Consider the following 22,928-nt stretch of genomic DNA (forward strand, 5'->3'; position numbering starts at 1 on the left):
GCATGTGCTGTGCGCCTTCCTTCTCTGATCTTGTCTGCTGGCCCTTCCCCCTCTGGGGGCCTCATTTGTTCTCACACCGAGACGCAGGATCCCCGTGAACTTTCTCTGTAATTCACTGGAATGTCTGAACTTCCCCAGTCTCACCTTCCTGCTGCCCTCCCCTGCGGAAACAGAGTGGGGGCTGTGGGGAAGGGGCTGCAGCTCGAGGATGCTTGCAGGCACTGCTCCCTGGCCCTGGGCCTCGCAGAGGGGCAGACCCGGCCTCCTGCTCCGGGCTGAAGCTGTGTCCGGCAGACGGCTGTCTGGAGGTACATGCCCAGGGTGTGGCTCAGGGAGAACTTTGCCTTCCCTGTGTGAGCACTTTCGAGGGGGTGTCCTCCACCCCCAGGCACCCTCGGCCGTCGTCTCCAGTCTTTACAGGGTAATACCGTCCATCTCAAGTGAGTGTGGCTGCCCTTCTGCAAGTTCCTCCTGTGCGTCCTTGATCTCCTGCCACTTGGACATGTGGACGTCCGAGGGCAGGTGGTGCTTGTGTGGCAAAGGATGCAGCACCGGTCTTGTCCTGGAATGCTGCCTCTAGCGTGCCCTCCAAAAATAGTGCTTTAAACGTTTTTTTCTTTCTGCTCTAGCATTGCAAGCTCATGACTAATGTATGTCTCCTGAGCACTCTCCGTTTGGAATGTCTCACGCTGTGATGCTCGTGGTGATGTTTCTGTGGATGGAAGTTGGTTCCTACCTGGTATTATCATCTTCTGACTTTAAGAATTTGGTCTCTCAGATGACTACTTTTAAATGTTGCCCAGCCTTATTTCCATTTAATTGACATTAAGTCTCTTTCCTACATCCTATGGAAGAAAAAGAGGACTAGTTTGTAATGGTATCCTGATTTTTTTCTGATGGGTTCCCCTCTGTACGTAACTTATTATAATTTGTTGGGATAGGTAGTCACAGTAGCCAGCTCTCACTGGCACGTGCGCCAGACACAGTTGTTAGCGCCCTGCGTGAACTTGATCACAGCATTCTCACAGCAACCAGACGGCCCGGTAAGGGCCCCCATGCCACTGATGGACGTGGCCCAGAGAGGTCGGTGAACATGCTGAAGGACTCGTGGCTGGTTGTGACCTGACCAGGACCCGGGGCCGAGCGTTGGAGCCCTCACCCCGAACCACAGCACCTGTAGCACGGGCGCTTTCATGAGAGAGACGAAAATAGAAACTGGAAGAGCGCATTCAGTGACACGAGGGACCTCCCACCCTGTCCCCAGTGCCTTACTCGGGAGGCAGCCACCACGCAGGGTCTCGGGTGGTCTCCTGTGATATTTTATACTCACAGGAAGTCTGATGTCAGGGGTCCTGGTTTTGAGGACAAAGCAGCGTCCTGGTCACCCAACCTTTCCACTGTGCCCTGGAGAGGAGCCATGTCCTACCCTGGATGGAGACCTGTGCAAGCCCGTGACTCCGGGTCACCGGCGACGCCAGTCCCTCCGTTGCTCTGAGAAAAACCACGGACTTGATTCAGATTTCACAACGCCCAGTTCCATAAAATAACCAAAGTGTCATCATTCCGTCATCACTGCAGGGGGCGGGTCTGAGGACGCAGACTTTTGTCTCCGTGTCCTCCCTCACACACCGGCTCGTGTTTCAATGCCTCTGGCCATGAGGAGCAGGAAAGTGCTGTGCCGCCTGGCTCGCTGGAAGGCCGGTTCTGGGCTCCTGAAGTGTGGCACGCGTCCCCAGCGGACTCTCTCCGCTGAGGTCCTTGGGCACGTTCCCTCAGAGACCCGCTCTCCCGGCCTGTGCCGTCCCACTCGCAGTTTCCTGGCCAAGGGCTTCGGTGTGACTGTCCCACCTGGTCCTTCCAAGTTCTTGCAACGTGATGTCCACTCCAGCCTTCCGCTGCTGCAGTCGTCTCTGCCCCAGCAGCCCCTTCGGATGTGATCTGATGCACATTCCTCCTGCGCACTGTCACACGCCCAGCCCACGTGGGCACCCTGTGCCCTCTGGGGGCACAGGCCGCACTCAGCGTTGCAGTGTCTCCCGGGTCCCTGCATCGGAGCAGCTGGCCGGCGGTCTCGCGTCTTTTAGCTGTTCCGGGAAGTAGTTGGGCAAAGCAGCCTCCTGCCTTTTCAGTGTGCTTCCCACTCCCACCAAAACTGTAGGGGACTCATGTTGTTGTTGGTGGTGGTTTTTAAAGATTTTATTTATTTTAGAGAGGAGGGCAGGTAGGGAGAAAGAGAGGGAGAGAAACGTTGATTGGTTGCCTCTTGCTTATGTCCCAATCTGGGATGTGCCCTGACTGGGAATCGAACTGCCAACCTTTGGCTCTGTGGGAAGACACCCAGACAACTGAGCCGCACTGGCCAGGGCCATGTTAAGTCTTGGGCCCCCTGGAAGCCTTTCTCCTTTGACTGTTGGAGGGCAGAGAGACACAGGACTCACCAAAGCCAATGGTCCCCTCCAGAAATCTTCACGGAGATCCTCTCCTTCTGAACACATTCCGTCTTCATTTTGGGTGAGGGGGGTTTAGAGTCGTGTGATCACTTTTATGCCCCGTTTAGAAGTTTCTGGGTGTGTTTGTTCCAGGAGTCCCTTGGGTTCTAGTATCTCTCCGTCTGGCTCTTTGGCCCTCACTTCCAACTGAGTATTTTGTCCTGTACACGTACCGTCTTCGTGTGTGCATATCTTTGTTTTTCTAGTTCAGAAACTTCTTGGGCCTTTTATGTCTCTCTTATGAATAAAGAGTACTTATCGGAACCATCCTCTATGAAGGATACTTAGGTTTTCAGATGACTTTTAAACTGTGCTAGTTTGTGCTAATGTAACAGTTGAGCTCAGGACCCCTTTTGCTGCATCAAGCTTATTATTCGGTCATATATGTCCAGCATAGCCTGTGAGTGGGGTTGGGCATGGCGAGCAGGGGCTTGTGCTCGTGGTAGGCATGATAGGACCTCTGTTTTGGGGGGGCCAGGGCTCTGCTTCCCAGCATCCTCACCCAGAACCTTGGCTGCTCATTGCCAGGTTCAAGTGTGGAGGAGACAGAGTGAAGGTCATGGCTAGCTCTTAAGCTACTGCCGTGAACTGGCGAATACCTCTCGACTGAGACCTCTTTTTCAGGGCGAGCTGCAGGGTCACACCCAGCTCCAGAGGGAGGAGAGTGCAGTCCTCCGTGTGCCTGGGAAAGACTGGACGTACTTGATGGGCAGCACTTAACGTCCACGACAGCAGACTCAGTGCCCGGTGTTCTGCAGGAAATCGGGGAGACAGCAGGCCAAAGACAGATTGGTGTCTCCCTTTATGAAGATAGCTGATGAGGATAAACAGACACATCATTGTTGTTACAGGAAGTACAAGGCGCTGAGTTGGAAAGAGGGGAGATCCCCTCCTGGCTTTGGGAATAACTTCTCATCTGAGACGTGACGAGTGAATGACTCGGAGTTGGCCAGGAAGAGATAGATGGGCAGGCCATGAGGAGTCTGGGCTAAATTCTCGGTACAGTGAGACACACCATTGGGTTCTTTGGTTTGTCAAATTTGGAGCAGGAAATTATGCTTTTATCCCCTCAATTGTTTTTGAAAAATTTCTAGTCTACAAAAAAGTTGCAAAAATAGCACAATGAATACCATATGCGCTTCACTTAGATTCAGCAGTTCTTAACATTTTTTCACGTTGCTTCATCACTGTATATTTACACTTCTTAAAAATTTTGCTGCATCATTTCAGAACAAGTTGCAGATATCAAGACACCTTTCCCTTCGGCAGATATTTATCTCCTAAGGAAAAGGATGTTCTCACACATAATTGTCACACCACACGAAGAGTGACCACTGGGGGAGGGCTGTTGCTGGTGTGTGTTCCAGTCCCGTCCAGATTTATTTCCCTGTCACCCAAATGACATGCTCCGCCGCTCAGGGTTTTTGCTTTGTTTTTCTGGGTCAAAGGTTCAGTCAGGGACCATACGTTGCTTTTAGTCGTCATCTCTTAGTTGTCCTTTGTTCTAGAACAAGTTTATTGAGCTTTTGTTTTTTTTGTGGCATCAAAAGTTGCTTTCAGAATGTCTCTTACTCTGATTTTTTTAGGTTGTTCCCTTGACATTAGATGAGTGATTATGCACTTTTTTGGCATAAATCCTACCAAAGTAATATGTCCTTGTTGTGTGCCACATCAGAGGTGGTAATGTCATCCCCCGCGTTGTTGGTGCTGTTAGGTTGGTCATGGTTAAGGTGGCATTGCCCCGATTTCTCCATTGAAGGTACCCGTCTTCCCTTCGTATTTAATAAACCATTTGTGAGGAGAACTGGGAGCCTCTACACACTATTGTATCCCCCCCAAAAACTTTCAATCAGTGGTTGGAGCATAAATGGATGATTCTTGCCTAAACTGCTTATTACAAGGGTGGCTGTAAAATGACAGTTTTCTATGTATTCACCTTCTTCTACAAAGAAAAGCTTTTCTCCCCCCTCTGCCCCTGTGGTTTTGCTGTGCTTGTTAGTATAGTTTCATGGGTCCATTTTAGTTAAGTTTATTGGCATGACATTGGCTAGTATGATCATATAGGTTTCAAGTGTACATTTCTGTGATGCGTGATCTATATGTTGCATTGTGTGTGTGCCACCCGAATCACAGTTTTTTTTAAAATGTGATGCTTATAACTAATTCCTGTCATCATTCATCATCTCAAATGATCAAACTTCAGCAAGTGAGACCTCCTTCTGGGAGTTCCTGAGTCCTTTCATAGGTCCCCCTCCCAAATCCCCATAGGGATTTGGGAACTTTCTTGCTTTCTGGCCCAACAAGGTAGTCTAGGCTTGGCTTGCACTTTCCCGCCTCGGCCTGGCCTGGGAAATCCAGCCGTCTCCTGAAGGAGCCTGATACTCGTGGCGGAGAATGGCATCAGGAAGGCAGGATTCAGCGCAGTGATGGTTGTGTTTGTTGCTTGGGATTGTCTGTGGCTCTGGTCCTTTCAGTGTGCAGACAGATATGAGACAGCTTATACATCCATCCATGCATCCATCTACCCATGTGTGCATGCATCCATGCACCCACCCATGCATCCATCCATCCACCATGCATCAATGCCTCCATACAGCATGCCTCCATCCATCCATGCATCCATCCATGCATCCATCCATGCATCCATCCATGCATCCATCCTTGCATCCATCTGATGCATCCTTGCATCCATGCGCTTGCATCCATCTGTCCGTCTGTCTGTCCATTCAGCTCCTCGCATCATATCGCTTTTTCCATCCGCTCATCCCTGCCAGGACATGTATTTTAAAATAAAAACCCTTTAATTAATCTGATTTAAATCAGAAGATTCTTCTTCTTCTCTTTCATCCACCTCACATTTCTGTTTCCTTTTTCCCACAGTGAAAGCTCTGCTTTCTAATGATATTATTTTTAAGATTCTAAAATATATACATGAATTACTACTTTTATACCACTACCAAAACAAAATCTTTTAATAGTTCAAGATTGCTTTAAGTTATTATTGTTATCATTGTTATTTTAAAATTATACCAATAATATGCTGTGAGACTGTTGTATCCTCAAGTTACTTGGATTAACTCTTTTTATAAAAAATTTGTATTGAGATATCGTCAACATATAACATTATATTAGTTCCAAGTGAATAATGTGATGATTTGATATTTGTATAGGATTAATTTTTTATTTTTATTTTTTGATTTGTCTCTGGTTTTGTGTTCAATTTGATACATGGTTAAGTTTGTCTGTGGACACGTAATTCTAGTTTTTTCCTCCATTCTTGTTGATTTAACATATGTTGAGGCATAAACACTAACATTGTTCAAAAACACAGTAAAATGCTGTGCCGTTTTACTTCACCAAAAATATCCCCTGGCTGCTGGGTGGGAAGCAGATGAGAGAAAGAGCAGGAACCGAGGGGGGAGGGGGAGAGACTGATTCAGGAGTTGAGAGCTGGGAGGTGGGGGTGGTGGTAAAAAGGAAGCGATGAGACTGTACTCGGTGAGATTGGGTGGTGAGTTCATGGTGGGGCAGAGGAGTGAGGATGAGCGAGAGGTCAAGGAGACGCTGGGGTCTGGTGTGGGCAGACGCTGGGCACCACTGACGGAGATGGGGAGATGGGGGAAGGTGGGAGAGGGTGGCTGGGGATCAGGGCTGGGAACCCAGCACCCAGCTTCAGGCGGGTTAGTTTGGGCTTCCCTTTGGGGCGTCAGCATTGAGCGGGCAGTTGAATGTAGGAGCGGGGAGCCGAAAAGAGCAGTAGATCTGAGCTCAGATTCATAACTAGAGATAGGAGTTTGACAGTATTTACCACCCAAGCACTGAGAGGCAGCTCCTGGGGGGAATGAGTAGAGAGAGAGGAGAGGGCGGAGCGTCCAGGTGCCCAAGCCCCATGCCCCAGCGTGGGGCAGAGGAGCGAGGCTGCAGCAAGGTGAGGCCAGCGGAGCCTGCATCCAGAGAGAGGAGGCGAGCTTTCAGGGAGTGAGCAGCTAGCCTCATCAGAGGGTCACTTCATAAGGTCACTTCGCATGTCTGATCGCTGCATCGTGCACCTGAAACTAACGTGCTATTGTATGGCAGCTGTAATCTAAAAATAAAAATATTGTTTACAAGTGGCCAACAGTGCTGCTGATAAAAGAGAAAATTGTTTTACGTGTTTAACTGTTTTTAGAGACATCAACAAGAATGTCTTCAGCAGCGCAATGAGGAGTAGAAGCCAGACCTCAGAGGCAGTGGGAGGGGAAGCAACGAAGAGAGCTGGTGAATACGGTTCTTCCACGTAGGGAGCGAACAGATAGCATGATGTCAGGGGAGACATTCGGGGTCAGGAGAGGGTCATCTCTTCCCAGCCGTGCAGGACGGGAGGGCGGGGGTGTCATTTGGGTTCCTCCTTGGTGCTTGGTGTGGTGCCTTGTGCACCGCGGATAATCAGCTGCTCCTCTCGTCCCTGTGACCTCACTGGGTGAGGGAGGGCACGGTAGGGCGCGAGTGCTGTGGCCGCCTGTGTCTGGGCGTGCTTCTGTGTGCTCACCGCAGTGCCGGGGTCAGGGTCACATTCTTCAGAAGGGAACCTGGATACCCAGGTGTTTCTCCCAGTATTGGGTTGCCTTAAAATTAAATTTGCTGCCGCTTTCCAGAGTATCCTTTGTTTCCTTATTTATATGGCAGTTATGTATTTCTTTGTGCCTTTTATACAATGGTTTTTGTTAGCATGGGAAACTTGGACTTAAAAAATAGATTATTGGATCCAACCAAAAAGATTTTAACTCATTTATAGATACTGACTGATCTTAAGTATAGAAAACAAATATTAAAGTTTTGGACTGTAAGGGCCCTTAAGAATTTTCTATATTGGGTTATGTGTATATTTTATTCCCTTTCTCCAAATCTTTACCATCTCAAAAGAAAATCAAGAGAACTAATACTTATTTCCTATCTTCATCTTTTGGTAACTTACTCTTGCTTTCAAGACTACAATTAAGCCTTGGCTGGCATAGCTCAGTGGATTGAGCACGGGCTGCGAACCAAAGTGTTGCAGGTTCAATTCCCAGTCAGGGTACATGCCTGAGTTGCAGGCCATGACCCCCAGCAACTGCACATTGATGTTTCTCTCGCTCTCTCTCTCTCTCTTTCTCCTCTCTCTTCCCTCTCTAAAAATAAATAAATAAAATCTTTAAAAAAGACTACAATTAGATACTTAATAAATAAGGATGAATAAAAAAGCTGAATTCTGGTTCATCCACCCAGTGGAGTGCTATGCAGCTGTGAAAAAGGAAATGTGAAAATGGACTGCAGTACAGTGACTTCCAGGATCTATTGTTAAGTGGAAAAGAAAGCCAAAGTCGTGTATATACTGACAAAGGAGAGAAATACGAAGCAAATATCCAGTTGGTTATGTCTTCAAGAAAATATAATGAGAAACAAATAAAAACTAATACAAAGTAGAAGGAAGGAAAGAAACGGGGGAAGGCAGCAGAGCTGGAAACAAGAATCGAACCTTGCTTGATAGTTTGGTGGCATGTTCAAACAAAAAAAAAGTATGTTGAGTGACTGTCTCGCAGAGTCTCTGGGCCTCCCGGGTCATAAAGACTAGAGGACCACAGAGACATCTGAAGTTGCGTTCAGTGGTCCTCAGGCCACCGGTTAGGTTTGGTGTGAGGATCCTGAGCTCGCACGCATGCGTGCGTGCAGAAGAGACACGTGCCCCGGCCGTGTGAACGGCGCAGCTGTGGGCGTGGCTTCGCTGGAGCCGCTCCAATCCCGCGCTCCCTCTTCTTCTGGATTCCTGTGCAGCTGCTAGATCATACGGTGGTTCTGTTTTTAGTTTCGGGGGAACTGCCACCCTGTTTTCCGTAAATAGTAACTTTTAAAAATAAAAATGACAGCAACCCTCCATATGGTGGTTCCTCCCACACAGTCTGGTAGGATTATTCATTCTTCCGACAGCCCCGCTGTCCTTGGTGCTGATGGTCTCAGAGGTTCCTCTTACAAAAGCCTTCGGTGTTCCTCCTGCCGGCCCAGGAGAGCAGAGGCGATCACTGACGTCTCGTTGTATCACCCGTGACAGTTGGTAAAGAGATGCTGTGGAAACTGCTGCGCACGGGCACTCACGTGGGTGATTCCACTGAAGTCCACGGAGCTCGGTAAAGTAGGCCGACCCCTTTCTGGTCTCTTCCTGGCCAGCCACTCCCCCAAGTCCACACCCCCATCCGCACCAGCGGGCTTGGAAAATGCAAACACCAGTGTCTCTCTTCCATGCTCGCACAGCATTCTGTGCTCTTTCTTCACGGTCAAAGTCAAATTCCTGAGCCCCTAGTGGATGGGACCCCTCACGTGGAGCCGTGTCCTCCACTCCCGACGCCCCCCGATGTTCCATCCTGAAACATTCGCACTTCCTGGAAGGCCTGGTGCTTTCCCGACCGCGCCTCCCGCCCTGCTCTCTGGCACCCTCCGCAGGTCTTACAGAGGTCTGCTTTCTCTGGAATATTTCCCTTGGCCCCCAGCCCCACCCCTCAGTCTGAGTCAGGTGCACCTGAGCTTCCCGGAATTATCACACCTGCTACCCCATCTTGTAATTGTCTACTCGTCTCTCTTGACTTTGAACTTTGTGTACAGGGACTGTGTTTTTTTACCTCTGTTGGTAAAAAGTACTCACTATAGGCGAAGCAGTGGTTTTTAGTGTGTGTGTGGGGGGGTCAAGTCTGCACTTCCTCTGGGGACGTTTGGCAATCTCTGGAGATATTTGTGGTCACACTGGAAGGGTTGCTTGTGTGTAGAGGTCACGGATGCTACTAAACACCCTACGATGCCTAGCAGTACAGTCCCTAGCACGGAGGCTTAACCGGCCCAACGTATCAATAGTGCGGAGGTTGAGAAACTCTAAGCTAAAGAGTGAGGGTGCTCGTGACATGATGACAGCGGCTGATGTCTGTGATTACAGTGCCCTTGGCTGCAGCGCGGTCATACCTACTCATGTGAATTGTAGTAAATGGGGAACAATGGTTCTAGATTTGGGGGGCATTGGCGATGTTTGCATCATTTTCGGGTTCATCTCAGTAAGTTTGGCACAGTGACATTTAAGTTAAATGTTACAATAGCATTTAAAGAGTGGGGGCCAAAGACGCTGCGCATCTTGTGCGGCGAGAGGTTGTCGCACCTCCAGCGCCGGTAGAACTCCTGTTGAGAAACGCCGAGGGGGAAGGACCACACACCCACCGGATGGCCCTGGCAGGATCGGCCTGAGGCAGGATCGAACTGGAGGCACGTGCAGCTGGTGGAAGGACAGACGGAGTCTGAGACACACCGACACTCAGTTTCTGGCGAAAAGCAGGCAGGGCAAGAGAAGGGATGCAGACTGTGCTGGGGGACAGAGAGATGGCACAGGGTCCCTTTGAGACCTGCCTGCCCTCCGAGGACCGTCACGTCGGCCCCTGAGCCCCGCCCTTCCTGACTCAGCACTGCGGCTCCCGCTTGTTGGGGAAGCAACTCAGGTGAAAAAAAGTTCGTTAATTCAACGCATTTTTATTATGGGTCAGTTTTCATCTTTTCATGTAATTGATTTGGAAGAATATTGCTTGAAAATAAGAAATGCAGCATTACAATTTATTACATTTACATATTGAGACATGTTTGGCCTTTGATGGCACTAAATATTTTCTGTGACATTTGGTGTTAAGGGCACTAGAAAACACAGAGTCGAGGAACTTTTTGGTCATGAACTCAGATTCCTGCAGTAAGTTGGTGCTTTGTCAAGGCAAAAGTGCTTGTAAAATCCCTTGTGAACAACGAATGTGTAACTTCAGGTTTATACATACATCAGACCTAGCAATGACAGGTAGAGTTTCCGTCTTACACTGTTCACATTGCTGAATTCTCCCATTTAATTCCAAACGGCGCGTGGTCCTATCAGGAAGCACGTGACGCTGGCATTCAGATGCAGTATCACGCAGATCGATGGTCGAGCCTGCTGCCTGGAGGTTGCGTCACTCTGCCTTTCATGACTGATGGGTCCCTTCTGTTCCTCTCGCTGTCCATTAACAATGCAAAGGAAATGTTAACTCATCGTGACCGTCTGAAATTGAAAAGACAGCACTTACCTAGATTTCTTGATTATACTAAGTGCTCATTGACTGAGCTGTCCACTCAATATTCTTTATGAGGGGGGACAGGGGCGCTGGATAAATGCAGGCACTGGCTTTCTCAACAGTGTTCAGAGCATTTAGGCCAGCAGAGATTCGCAGGGTGGTGACCCTCCACTAGTCCACCGCTCCAGCCTTTGGCCACTTTGCCGTTCCATTCCTGATCCAAACATGTGCTGCCACATCTCTCTCTGGTCCTTCCCTGGTGCGAGGTGCCCGCAAAGAAAGAACTCAAGGAGACCAGAGGAGACCCAATAAGAACCAGACAACAGACCGAAAGGCAGTCAACAGCAGGCCCAGGAGAAAGCATTATTCCTCCTTTTTGTTCATCTGACGTCAGGTAGAAGTGCAGGCAGGCCTGTGTTCTGTGAACCAGTCAGATGTCTGGGTCGCTGTAGCCTCATTTTCACACATGTTTGCAAGCCCGACCTGTTCTAAAGGGCACCGTGCTGTGGGCTCCCTCCTGCATTATAGGCGGTTTCATATTAGCCGGCGTTCTTGCACGGCTGCCCGTGTGAGTTCTGTTTTTGTTTTTTCCCTCCAGGGGTTCTTGGCCCATATCCCCGGGGCTCAGACTGCTGCTTGAGCCCATCTCAGTTCTCAGTAGTAGCTAGTCAGAAGTTCTAGATTTTCTGAGAAAATACTAAGTGTGTTTATCTTGAAAGGAAATTCATGAAATATGAAATGAACTATTATTCAAGATCTGAAAACCTCACAGTGCTTTTGCATGTATAAATTTGGAGAAGTGGTTACACTTCTTTATTTTGTGGTCTGATTTTTGGTGTATGGACTTGTGCCCAGCCCCACAAGGAAGTTTATTTTACTTAGGAGCCCGAATCCTTCTTGCTGGAAGCCATTGGGGCACATCCCTTGACACGGGTAGATATTCGACACTCACTGTGGAATGCCTGAATGGAGAATGGATGGCCAGGCGGACAAAGTTCATCTCTCCCAATCTGACAAAATGCAAGAACAGAATGGAACTCTCTCATCTCTGAGCAGATATGACAACTCATATTACACAGTCTGCACCCTGCGTTTTTGGAAAAACCTAGAATCTTCTGACAGCCACAGAACTGGTCAGGCTGGGAGGTTCCGCAGCCTGTGTCTGACGCAGACGCCTGACACCACGTTAACCAGCTCCTCTGGGGCGGAGGGGGTGCACTGGTAGGCCGCAGGACGCTCTTAGCACTCCTGGGGGCACACAAGTGTCAGAGGCGGCGTGACTGTTCTGTCTGTCAGGTAAATGCCTCATTTATTAGCCTGCATGTTTGGAGTAAAAACATTTGCCTAACTACTTGAAGCTTAACCTTTAAGCAGGAAAACTCAATTTACTTCCACCGCATCAGCGGAAGAGTTTTACATTTCCTTGACTTTTCTCACAACACACCAATACCACTGAACGGTGACATCCTGTTTCCAGGTGCACGTGGCTTTGTGTTGATGTCCTCACAGGGGACTGAGGCTTGGTTGGGTCTCAGAAAAAGACCACGCAGGTGATTTGCTTTTTTGTACGTTTTTTTCCTTTTCCAACACTATTTAAGCTGTCACTTGTCATGTCTTATTATATATTATACTTACTTCTATTAATTCCTCGTTCCCCCTTCTAATTGATGCTGTGGGCTAGGAAACCAAATTTATTAAGCTTATTATGTGCCACACAAGTGAATTATGCCTCGATCAAGAGCAGAAAGCTCCCAGCTCCTTGGTCCAGCCCAGCTCCTGAGAGAGAAGCGGAGGCTCTGAGAGGCTCCCCGTCCAGTCAAGGGCATAAACTTGTGCAGAGACACGGTGGCCCAACTAATAGCACCTCCCTTTTCTGAGCCACGTGAGGGAGACAGGGAGTCAGAAGGTGGAGTTCAAACACCACCTTTACTGCAAAGGGAGCTGTAATTTGGGAATGCGACTTACACCTGCAGGTAGGTGGGCTTCCTGGCTGTGGACTGAGTTATGGAGACTTACCCTCTTGGTCGGGCGCAGTGGGGAAAGCCTTGAGCTTCCCCGACTTGGACCCTGACTCTGGACGCCTTGCAGCTTGGAGATGCTGCCCAGATCCACAGCTCCCTGGTGCAGCCCGGCTCCCGAGAGAGAAGGGAGGCATGAGGAAGGCACGTTCAGCTCCCGGGCCTCAAAGCACCACCAGCAGTCCGGGAGTGAGGAGTGAGTCAGAGGCGCAGAGAGGCCCGCATGTAGAGGGAGTGGCCTCGCTCCCGGAAGCCCAGGGGTGGGCTGGAAATGTTTCCTTCTAACAACGATGTGCTTGACTGCCCGGAGACCATTGGAAACATGTCATCTGAGTTCTCGTTTCCCATCAGGTCATTGAAGGGGCTGGACAGGTGGCTTCCGGGTGAGAGGAGAGGTGTGTGCTTGTCAGCTCTGAGGCCTGACCCGCGCTTTCTGCTCCGGCTTCTTCATTGTCAAAATGAATCGTTCCCAGAAGTCTTTAACACCGGTGTGTGAAGGCCAGTTGGGGAAGTGTCTTTATGAAATCCACACCAGCAAGGCGGACGCCCCAGGAGTGTCCTCCTCCAGGTCCACACTGGGAAACCCTTGGAGGGGCTCATTCTCCCTGGACTGCCAGCGTTACCCATGGCTGGTCCGCGGAGGTCCTTGCTCAACTGGAACATTGATCTCTGCAGGCTGCTCAGGAGATGGAAGTCAGGACCCGTCAGCCTGCAGCTGAAAACCCGAGTGGGGTAACATGGTGTGGCCACTGTGGAAGACAGTATGGCGGCTCCTCAAAAACTCAAACAGAACTACCCTGGGATCCAGCAATTCCATGTGACACCATGCACCCCCCCAGAACTGAAAGCAGGGTCTTGAAGAGAGAGCTGCACACCCATATTCGTGGCAGCAGCACACAGTGACCGACGGGTGGGAGCAGCCCGAATGCCCAACGACAGACAGACGAGTGGATAAACACAATGAGGGCCACACACACGCGCGATGTCACTCCATGTTCTAACGGAAGGGGATTCTGACACGTGCTACACCGTGGGGGAGCCTTGAGGACCTTGCACTAAGGGAAGTGGTCCAGTTGCAAAGGATAAATACTGTATGGCTGTCACTCATAATCGGTGTCCAGAGGAGTCAGACTCAGAGACACAGACGGGGAAGGGCAAGGGCCAGGGGCTGGGGGAGGGCAGATGCCGGGGCTGGGGGAGGGGCGAAGTTCTGTGGATGGGTGTCGGCCACGGCCGCAGAACCATGGATGTACCTGATGCCACTGCACTGGACGCTTAGAAACGGTTAAGACAGTAGAGTTCACGTTCTGTCTACTTTGCCACAATAAGAGGGTGAAAACAGAAGAGTGGGGGCTGAGGGAGCCAGAGCTACGAACCTCAAGGAGCGAGAGGGGCCCCCGGTGAGGACCCTGAGGGTTCTGCGTGTCCATGGGGACCGGCACTTCCAAATGGCACCACCTCCTAAGAAACACAGTTTTGCAAGAAATACAAACGACTGTATCCGTAATTGCTGAGTGGGTAACAGCATGTTGTTTTTCATGAACTGTTGTTAGAAAAGTCTGGTCAAATGAGTGGTTATACTAGTCGTTACCTTAATAATGGGCCAGGGGACGAGGTATAGTTTTTCTTTGGCCAAGGGTATAATTTTGAAAATATCACCTCCTGCTGTTCATTAGAATGTGTTAAAATTGTAGGTTCATAGAAACAAGGAAAAGTTATGGTTTTTCTTAGAACAAGTAAACCTGTTTTCAAAATCAGAATATAGCTTGTAGTTGGCAGGGGGCGGGGGAATGTGTGCTATAAATTAAAAACAAATTCAAAACCGCTCATTTGTGACACGTTCCTCCCTAAACTCTCCCCCTCCCCCCACATTCGTACTGACAGAGAGAGAGCCCGGAAGCTGGAGACCTGTGGACTGGGAAGAATGACATCAATAGTAAAATGGCCTTGAAAGTGATATTCGGTCACGTCCCTGGAAACGCAGGGTCGGAGGAGCCTGGGCAGGGCTCAAGGTCACAGCCAGGGAGTGGGTTACAGGGAGGCTGCTAGGTTCCGCCCGGGGGAGTCTGTGGGAGGCAGGGATTTGCAGAGGAATCCTGAGAGCAGGGACGCTGGGGAGGAATACTGGGGCACGTGTGGCTCTTTCTCTGGAAATTTTCGGTGAAATCTGTCCCTCGCTGTGGCCTGGTGAGGTGGGGGGGCTTTTGGGGACGGGACAAAGTGTCCGGTGCTGCTTCTTCACAGAGGATGGGACAACAACCTGTTCTTCCCCAGGGCAAGCTGAATATAATCCTCATGTTACCTTCAAGCTCTGACCCCTTTCCTTCTGGACTTCAGTGTTGCCATGCCCACCTGCAGTCTGCAGCTGCAGGAAAATTCAAAGTCTTACTTCTTTTTTTTTTTTAAGATTTTATTCATCCATTTTAGAGAGGGAAGGGAGGGAGAAAGAGAGAGAGAGAGAACCATCAATGTGTGGTTGCTGGGGGCCGTGGCCTGCACCCAGGCATGTGCCCTGACTGGGAATCGAACCTGTGATGCTTTGGTTCGCAGCCCGCACTCAATCCACTGAGGCTACGCCAGCCAGGGCTGAAAGTCTTACTCCTTACGGTGGTGGGCCATGTTTTCCCCAGTGGTCTTCCCAGTGTCCAGACAGAGTGTTTTCTCTCTCGCCCTGCTCCCTAGCACCCTCCTCCTAATGCCCAGGTTTCCTTTCTCTGCCTGATCTTTAATGTCATTTCATGGAAGCTTGCCCACGGAAATGGAACCCCCAGTGTGAATTAGGGTAAAACAATGGGAACTGCCACGGTGGGCAAGACCCTGAAGCTCAGCGGCTTAATAAATCGTCGTAGGGTTATTTCTCACTCTTGACGTGTGCCCATCTCAGGTCAGGAAGGGCCTTGTTCCAGGCCCCCAGGCCCCCAGGCCGAAGGGAGCTCTCTCACCTCGTAGAGGGGACGTCAGCAAAACATGGGCCCGAGATTACCAACTAAAGAGAAGAGGGGGATGGGCTCATAACTGTCTAGGCTTGGAAGTGGCACCCACTTCTGCTCATAGTTCTGTTGGCCAACGTGGTCGCATGGCCCCAGCCTGGATGCAAGGGAGGCTGGGAAATGTGGGGAAGCACATGGAATATCAGTGAACGCTTTCTCCGCTACTGCCCCTAAATGGAGTACTGTGAAGCCGAAGCTTCATTATAATTCAAGCAACTTTTTAATATAATCTTTAAAAGATTTCATTTATTTATTTTTAGAGAGAGGGGAAGGGAAGGAGAAACAGAGGGAGAATCATCAATGTGTGGTAGCCTCTCATGCACCTGCTACTGGGGACCTGGCCTGCAGCCCAGGCATGTGCCCCGACTGGGACTCGAACTGGCGACCCTTTGGTTCGCAGGCCAGCTGTCAATCCACTGAGCCACACCAGCCAGGGCTGAATATAATTTTTATGTGATAGTGTGCTAATCTATCTCACGGGCATTTGCACCGGAGGGTGTGTTTCCCCAGTTTGCAAACCGTTTTACCTGAATAAAGTTTCTCCAGACTGGGAGTCCTGTTGGCCCTGGGCTGGTGGCAGTGGCCTCTTATTGACAATGCCAGGACCTTTGTCACTGGTGGAAATATCCCTCCTTCTTTTAGAAGCAGCCCACCCTCTTGTGGCTTCTGGCCTGCATCCCACCACTCTGGAAATCCACAGCCTGAAGGTGTTAGCCCAAAGGGCGACCAGAGAAGAAAGAGGAGGAAGGGAATGCGACACTTTCTCCTTTTGCCTTTCTTCCGTCCTCCCCAAGGCTTTTGTGTTTTGGTCAAGGAAACAGCATCTTGACAGCCTTTCTTCAGCCCTTAAGGCTAGATGCGCAGGGTGGGCTGTGGACGAGAGCTCGGAGAGATGGGGAGGCTCTGTGTAGTATATCCGTTTTCTGTGGGGTCCCCACCTACAAATCAAATGCTGGTCATTGATGCAGCCAGCACCGGAACCTGAGAAACAAGAAAGACTTCCAAAAAAAAAACAAAAGGCAAAAAGATAGCACTTCTTTCTCCTCCGGTATTGCAAACAGGAAGGGCTATAAAACCAATCGTTTGAAACGTTGCCTTATTTAGGCATAATAAATCATCCAGAAATGCTTTCAGATCAAAAGCAAAGATACTCCTGTGAGCAAATGAAGTTTTCCTCTCTTCTCTCTGCTTTAGGCTTTTCCTCCAAACGCCATCACTGTATTTTTTTACTGCAGTTCAGTGACTGTATTCTTCACAGTAATCAAACTGGTCAGCTACCGCCTCCACCTGATGTTTGACAAGGGGGAAGTCATTCAGCGGAAGCCCTCCGGGAAGGCGGAGAAGCCGAGCAAACACAGAGAGGCCAGCAGCGAACACGCGACCCATCACAAGACCCCAAGGTAACGTTTCTAATGGACGCGTTAGCTCCTCATTTCCTTGCTCTCATTTTGGTGACAGCACTTTTTCTCATCCGACTTCTATAAAAATGGGTCGGTACAGGAAGACACAGATGTGTGCACTTTCCCTGTCTGTACGCATACACACGCGCAAAATTGATGTTGGTCATGAAGGTGGTCCACGTGGCTACCGACAGGACCGCAAACCACGCTCTGGCATCCGTCTGCGTTAGGCTTCGCCAGGAAAATGTTCTACTTCTGTGCTTTAGTCTTGTCCCGTCAGTGCGTCACACGTGCCAGAGTCCTTTCTAAAAGAGTGTTTGCATCTGCCCATGTCAAAGTAATCCAGGGCACAGAATGGGATACTGAGAGTAATTCTCAAGTAAACGTTCCTGCCGCTATTCTCGCCCTTGTTCCTGATGTTTGCTTAACACGTCTTACTTTGGAGTGATGCTTATTACTCTGTCTCCGAAACATAGTTTGTGTACAATGATTGTGACGACCTGGAACGTAGGGGAAAGATCGTTTGGGGGCTGATAGAACCATCCTTCTGCTTGCTGACATCGATGCTCTTGTGTTTCCCCTGCCGGGTTAGCAATCACAGGCAGATCAGCCCTGGCAGCGGCAGCAAGAAGGACGAGGCCGGCCGGCTCTGCTCCACGCCCCCCCTGCGCTGCAGCTCCCGAGGGCGGAGTGCCAGCTCTCCCCACTCCTCCAGGCCGCTGGTTCGTGTGGGGCTTCCTGCCCCTCTTCCTCCTGTTCCCCGGCTGTGGGTCCTGCCTGGGATGGGAGTGTGCGTGGTGGCACACTGGCTGTCAACACTGGCCCCTGGGCTGGAGGAACCTCACGGCTCAGAGAGGAAGTGACCCAGGAGGGCTTGCCTCTTAGATACTCACCCACCTGCCCGGCCTGCCGCTCTGGCCCAAGAACCCGTTCTAGACCTCCATCCCTCTGCCTTCCCCCGGGGTCAACTCCGCTTCTCCACATCACACCACCTCTGCCTCTTGAAAAGGCAGAAAGAAAGCCACCTTTTCTCTGGGTTAATTTCATTGGGCTTTAGTCACGACAGTATAAAGGATCCCATTCTTCCTTCTCCTTTTTAGTTGCTTAATGACCAAGCTCCCCTTTGTCATGGTACAGGGTCTGAGTTGGGCATCTCCACTAAGGTGCCTGTTTTGGAATCCGTTTTTGCTCCCCTCGTTACCAGAAGCTTGAGCAGAGTGGAGACGGTCAGGCCTCTCCCCCAGGGGTTGTTCGGCGAGCGAGGCAGGGGCTGCCGACCGCCTGCGGAGGGGCGGTGAGCGGAGCCGGGTATTGACATGTGCTCTTCCATTATTCAGGAGCTGCCGGCCCAGGAGACAGCGGAGGATCTCAAAGGTAGAGTGCTTGTCGTCATCAGTTAATGCTTCATCGCAGCACACTCCTCAGGGAAGAGAAAAATGCGTTTGTGAAACAGAGTCCTCGTGAAACCATCGGACAGAAGAACTATACCCAAGACTGCACATAGTTGAATTTCATTTCTTTTACTCTTAATTTTAATTATTTCTCATCAGAATTTGTGTATCATGTCTGCATTGAAACTGTGCAGTTTTTTTGGTCATAGTTCATTGTCCTTTCTCCAGTCCGCTCATTTCATACGGCTCATAATAGCAGATTTAAAATAGAATAAATGTATCATTGACATGCAAACTTGAAAAATAACACAGGAAACAGTAGCACATTCTGTATATCTGCTTTGATTTGCAGTTACAAATTTTGCTTCTGGGAACTTTCTTTTAACCCCCCCACATTTTTGTTTTACTCCTTTACTGAGATTTCATTTTATTTGTCTTAGGATCACCTTCAAGGGACTTAGGAAAGAACACTGGAGGTCTAAGTTAACCCCCTCCTGTCTCTGTAATTTTATTTTTTTCCAGTACTACTACAAAGAGAAATGTATGCTCTATTTAAAGTTTGAAAACAGTGTACAATTTTGTATTCTGGAAAACAGCTGAAATTAACACCGTGGCCCTGAAAGCCTAACATGAAGCTTCTTGTTTTAATCACGCGGATACATGGCACACATAATTATTCATAAAGGATTGTCGAGATCCTTGTATTCTGTATCACTACTGCTGAAATGAAATGCGCCTTAGCTAGGGTTCAGATATTTCAGCTGCACGAATGGTTTCACAGCAGCATTGGCCACAGCACGTGGGGTGGGGTCTCCCAGCTCTTTTTTCAAAGTGACCCGAAGGCGGAGGACAGCAGGTGCGTGCCCTGGCTGCCCCAGGCCCTGCCTGCCCCAGGCCCTGCCTCCGGGGACCGGTCATAGGCTGAATCTACAACAGCAAGATTAATTTAAAAAATATGTTAGATCTTCATTTTTTCCATCCTTTTTCATAACATGCCCACTTGCTCTGGTAATAAGGGAATGTTTTATATTACTTCAAGAGGTGCAGGATTTGTTTTTTTCTCCAGCATTTAAGGAAAATAGGATGTAAATGAGCAGTGGCTTATCCCCATTTTCCCTGTGGCTTTGCAGACCCTCATGCCCTAGGGAGTGTGTTTTGTGATAGAAGTGAAGGCGTTGATTGACTGAGTGACCACGGGCTGGGGAGAGAAGACAAACGGAAAGATGACCCCCCGGTTTCTAGCCGCAGAGGCTCGGGAATAGGAAGGCCGCTAACAGATACAGGGAAGCTGGGAGAGGGACAGGGGTGATTTTAGCCACCATCATAAGTAAATACTGTTTGCAGATGCAATTTAAAATGCTTTGAAAATACCTGAGTCACATCAGAAGGTCAAGGTTGTTATTGTCCTCGAGTCCAGGTGCCAGCGAGCCCGTGGCTGGTGCTCGGGCTAGCGCTTCCCTTGTCCCTCCTCAGAGAGTCCCCACGGCAACCTTAAGAGGCTGGTGTGATGATCCCCATCCTACAGATTAGGAGGTACCAGGAGGGGTTCTGCTGCCCTGGGGACATCTGACAATGTCAGGAGGCATGGTCATGGTCACGACCCAGGGCCGAGGGGCTGTGGGCGTGCAGTGGGCAGAGGCCAGGGGCACTGTGGAACATCCCACAGTGCGCAGGACGGACCCCACAGGAGTGACTTACCTGCTCCAAAAGGAGCTTTCTGACTGCAGTTCTCAAATGTGTTGTTTACACCTTAGGCTGCCTCCCCAGGCCACAGAACAGCAAACACTAAATAGCAAAAGTCGGACGTTTGAATTATTATGTGAGATAGAGACATTTCAAGACCACGTTCCCAGGGGAGGGGACTTTCTAACCCCTGTGATTGCTGGTGTGTTTTTAGTTCTGTTACTTCCGGTCTGGGTCCGGGTCGTGCGCCGTCCACCGTCCACTTCGCATGCTAACCAGCTCGCTGTTGTCCATGGCAGGTGTCGTTCTGGCAGAAGACCAGCCTGCAGCACCAGCGTCCTCCACCTCCCCTGGCGCCCCAACGGAAAGCTCGCCCACTTCTAAAGCGTGTGCGCTGGAAACCATGACCACGTCAGCCATCCCAGCGAAACCAGCCGCGGCCCACAGAAGCGATGCAGGGAAGGCGAGAGGAGGCGGGGGGCAGCCCCCCTCCCGCCACAGGTCCGAGGGAGGCTTGGCGGAAAAGGGCGCCTCTAAGAGGTTGCCGCACCTGTCTTTGTCTCAGCGAGATTTACTGGAAACAGATGTTTCTTTCCAGCCTTGGGGGAGCGAGAATTCAGTCCGGATTCCCGAGCCTGTGCTTGCTGCCCGGGGCTCCGCAAGGGAGCAATTGCAGAGCAAGTCCCCTCAGGACAGCCTGAGCAGTAGCTGGCCACAGTGTCACACCGTGGTCGCCAAACCCACGCAGGAGCCGGAGGACGCCCCCCGGCAGGTGGACCCCTCCCAGATGGTGGGTCCGCCTTCGACTCAGGAAGGGGATGGCTCAGAGGGGGAGGTGGCCGTTACTCTCATTGACACCTCTCAGCCCGGAGAGCCGCTGAGTGTGCACGAGCCCATCAAAATCGTCATCACCATGAGCAGTGCCCCGAACTCCATGACCGACTTGGAGAGCTCGCTCCACCTGAAGGCGGTTGGTGCCGAGAGAACCAGTTGCAAGTCCGAGGCCGAGCCGGCTGCCCCAGGGGCAGCCAGCCCTCCCCACGTGGAGCAGCGAACAATTCCCGTCATCACCCTGGAGCTGTCTGAGGACGAGGGAGGAGCCGTGACGGGTCCCAAAAGCAGTGGGGGTCAGAGGACTCCAGAGACGAGGGCGGTGGAGGCATCCTCCGCTCACTGTTTGGGCTGTGAGTCTGGGGAGGGGACAGACGCCACGAAGGACTGCAGCTCCCCCCCGGGAGACCAGCGTGAAGCAGCCCCCCTATTCCCACCCACTACGGCCCCCGAGGCTGCGCGGGGAAAGGAGGGCCAGGCCAGCCTCGACCCATCATCCTGTAAAACGAGCCACGAGAAGAGACATGCCCGGGTCCTCAGCGTGGACAGTGGGACAGATGTCATCTTCAGCAAAAGTTCCACAGAAATGGTTAACGATAAAGAGAAAACAATGCCAACTTCCAAATCTGACCTCGAGGCGAAGGAAGGGCAAACGCCCAACGAATCCAACTTCCTGGAATTCGTCTCCTTGTTGGAATCCATCAACACCTCCAAGGGGGTGGCGCCCAGCCAGAGGGATGGCCCCCCAGAGCCGGACGGAGAAACCGGGCTGCTCGGAGGTGAGAGTCACCCCAGTCTGTCCTGGCCATAGAGAGGCGATGCGTCTCTGTGTTCTGCCTTCTGTGATTTGATTTTGCAAATAGCGGGGCCGCCATTGGGCATCGGTGTGCTGCTTAGCTCGCCACTGACATTTGCCGAGGTTGCCAGTACTGAGGTATGTGATGAGCCTGTATCAAAATCGGCCACTCCACCAGGAAATGTAAGGCGTAAAAATGGATGTTTGGCTTCCCTAGAAGGCGAGGGCATTTACCTACAAGGAAATGAGCAGTTATGTTTTACCACAGTGACAAGCACTCGTGACAGACGTCTGTCTCTTCCTTTACAGGAGAGAGACGTCTGGGGAAAGCTGCTTGTGCAGTGAGTCTCGGTTAAGCGGACCCGTTTTTCTGTTGCATTCCATGAGGAAGGCCCATATGCAGAATCCCCCAGTTATTGCATGTTGTGAACATAATTACGACAAACACCCCTCTTACTCTCTTTGTTTATGCCAGGCACCGTCCGAGGCACTAGTCACAGGTGGACAGGGTGGCCACACCTTGAGGCTTGCCTGAGGGCCCTCGTTCACTCTCACTTTGCCTGCCTCTGTCTTCCGTGTTCCCAGTTTGAATGGTAAATCATACCGTCACTCTCATATTAACTCACTCACTCTTCACCCGACCTTATGTTGTGGGAATTATCATTCCGCTTCTGCAGCTCAGACGCTGGCACTGACTTGCCCAAGTTAGCCCAGTGCGCTCCAGAACCAAGCCTTGCGCCTGGCCGTCTGGCTGCAGAGTCCACGCTCATGGAGAGAAACTCTTTCTGTGTGGACGTAGAATTCATTTCATTTCAGGTCACCCCACAGCTCTGGGCCTTCATTTCCTCACTGGTAGAAAGTGGTGCTCCTGGACTGGGGTTTTTACAGTCTTTTCACTCCCGGTAGCCACGTGGCTATGGTTTTCAAGTGTGGCATGTCTGCGTGTGTCTCTGATGCATAGGACCACTTGCTGGGGGCTGTGACTGCCCACGGCAGCTCCTTTCTTTGCTGTGGGTCGCAGCATCTTTGGTGTTAGGGTCTCCCCTCGCTGCTGGCTGCTGGCTGCTGGCTGGGCTATGCTCACGGGGACAGCCAGGCAGCCCCCCTGGCTCCACGTGGTGGGCAGCTCCCAGCAATTTGCTTTTGTTTATTTCATCTTTTCTGCACTCGGCCAAAAGGATTGCATGCTTGCTGATTGGTTCACTCTTGCTTAAAACTGCATTAAGGTCAAATATTTAAATTTAGTAAA

The 22,928-nt window shown here is 50.6% G+C and overlaps 1 protein-coding gene across 1 annotated transcript in view; it reads left to right on the forward strand.

The window, feature by feature from the left end:
• Positions 1 to 22,928, forward strand: part of PCNX2 (pecanex 2) — a 204,245-nt gene that overhangs the window by 5,174 nt on the left and 176,143 nt on the right. Inside the window, exons 2-5 of the mRNA XM_028531220.2 lie at positions 16,773 to 16,978; positions 17,571 to 17,700; positions 18,316 to 18,352; positions 20,352 to 21,662. Coding sequence (XP_028387021.1) covers positions 16,773 to 16,978; positions 17,571 to 17,700; positions 18,316 to 18,352; positions 20,352 to 21,662 — 1,684 coding nt within the window. The remainder of the gene's footprint in view (positions 1 to 16,772; positions 16,979 to 17,570; positions 17,701 to 18,315; positions 18,353 to 20,351; positions 21,663 to 22,928) is intronic.

The sequence above is a fragment of the Phyllostomus discolor genome, chromosome 15, assembly GCF_004126475.2.
Source record: "Phyllostomus discolor isolate MPI-MPIP mPhyDis1 chromosome 15, mPhyDis1.pri.v3, whole genome shotgun sequence".
Lineage (NCBI taxonomy): Eukaryota > Metazoa > Chordata > Mammalia > Chiroptera > Phyllostomidae > Phyllostomus > Phyllostomus discolor.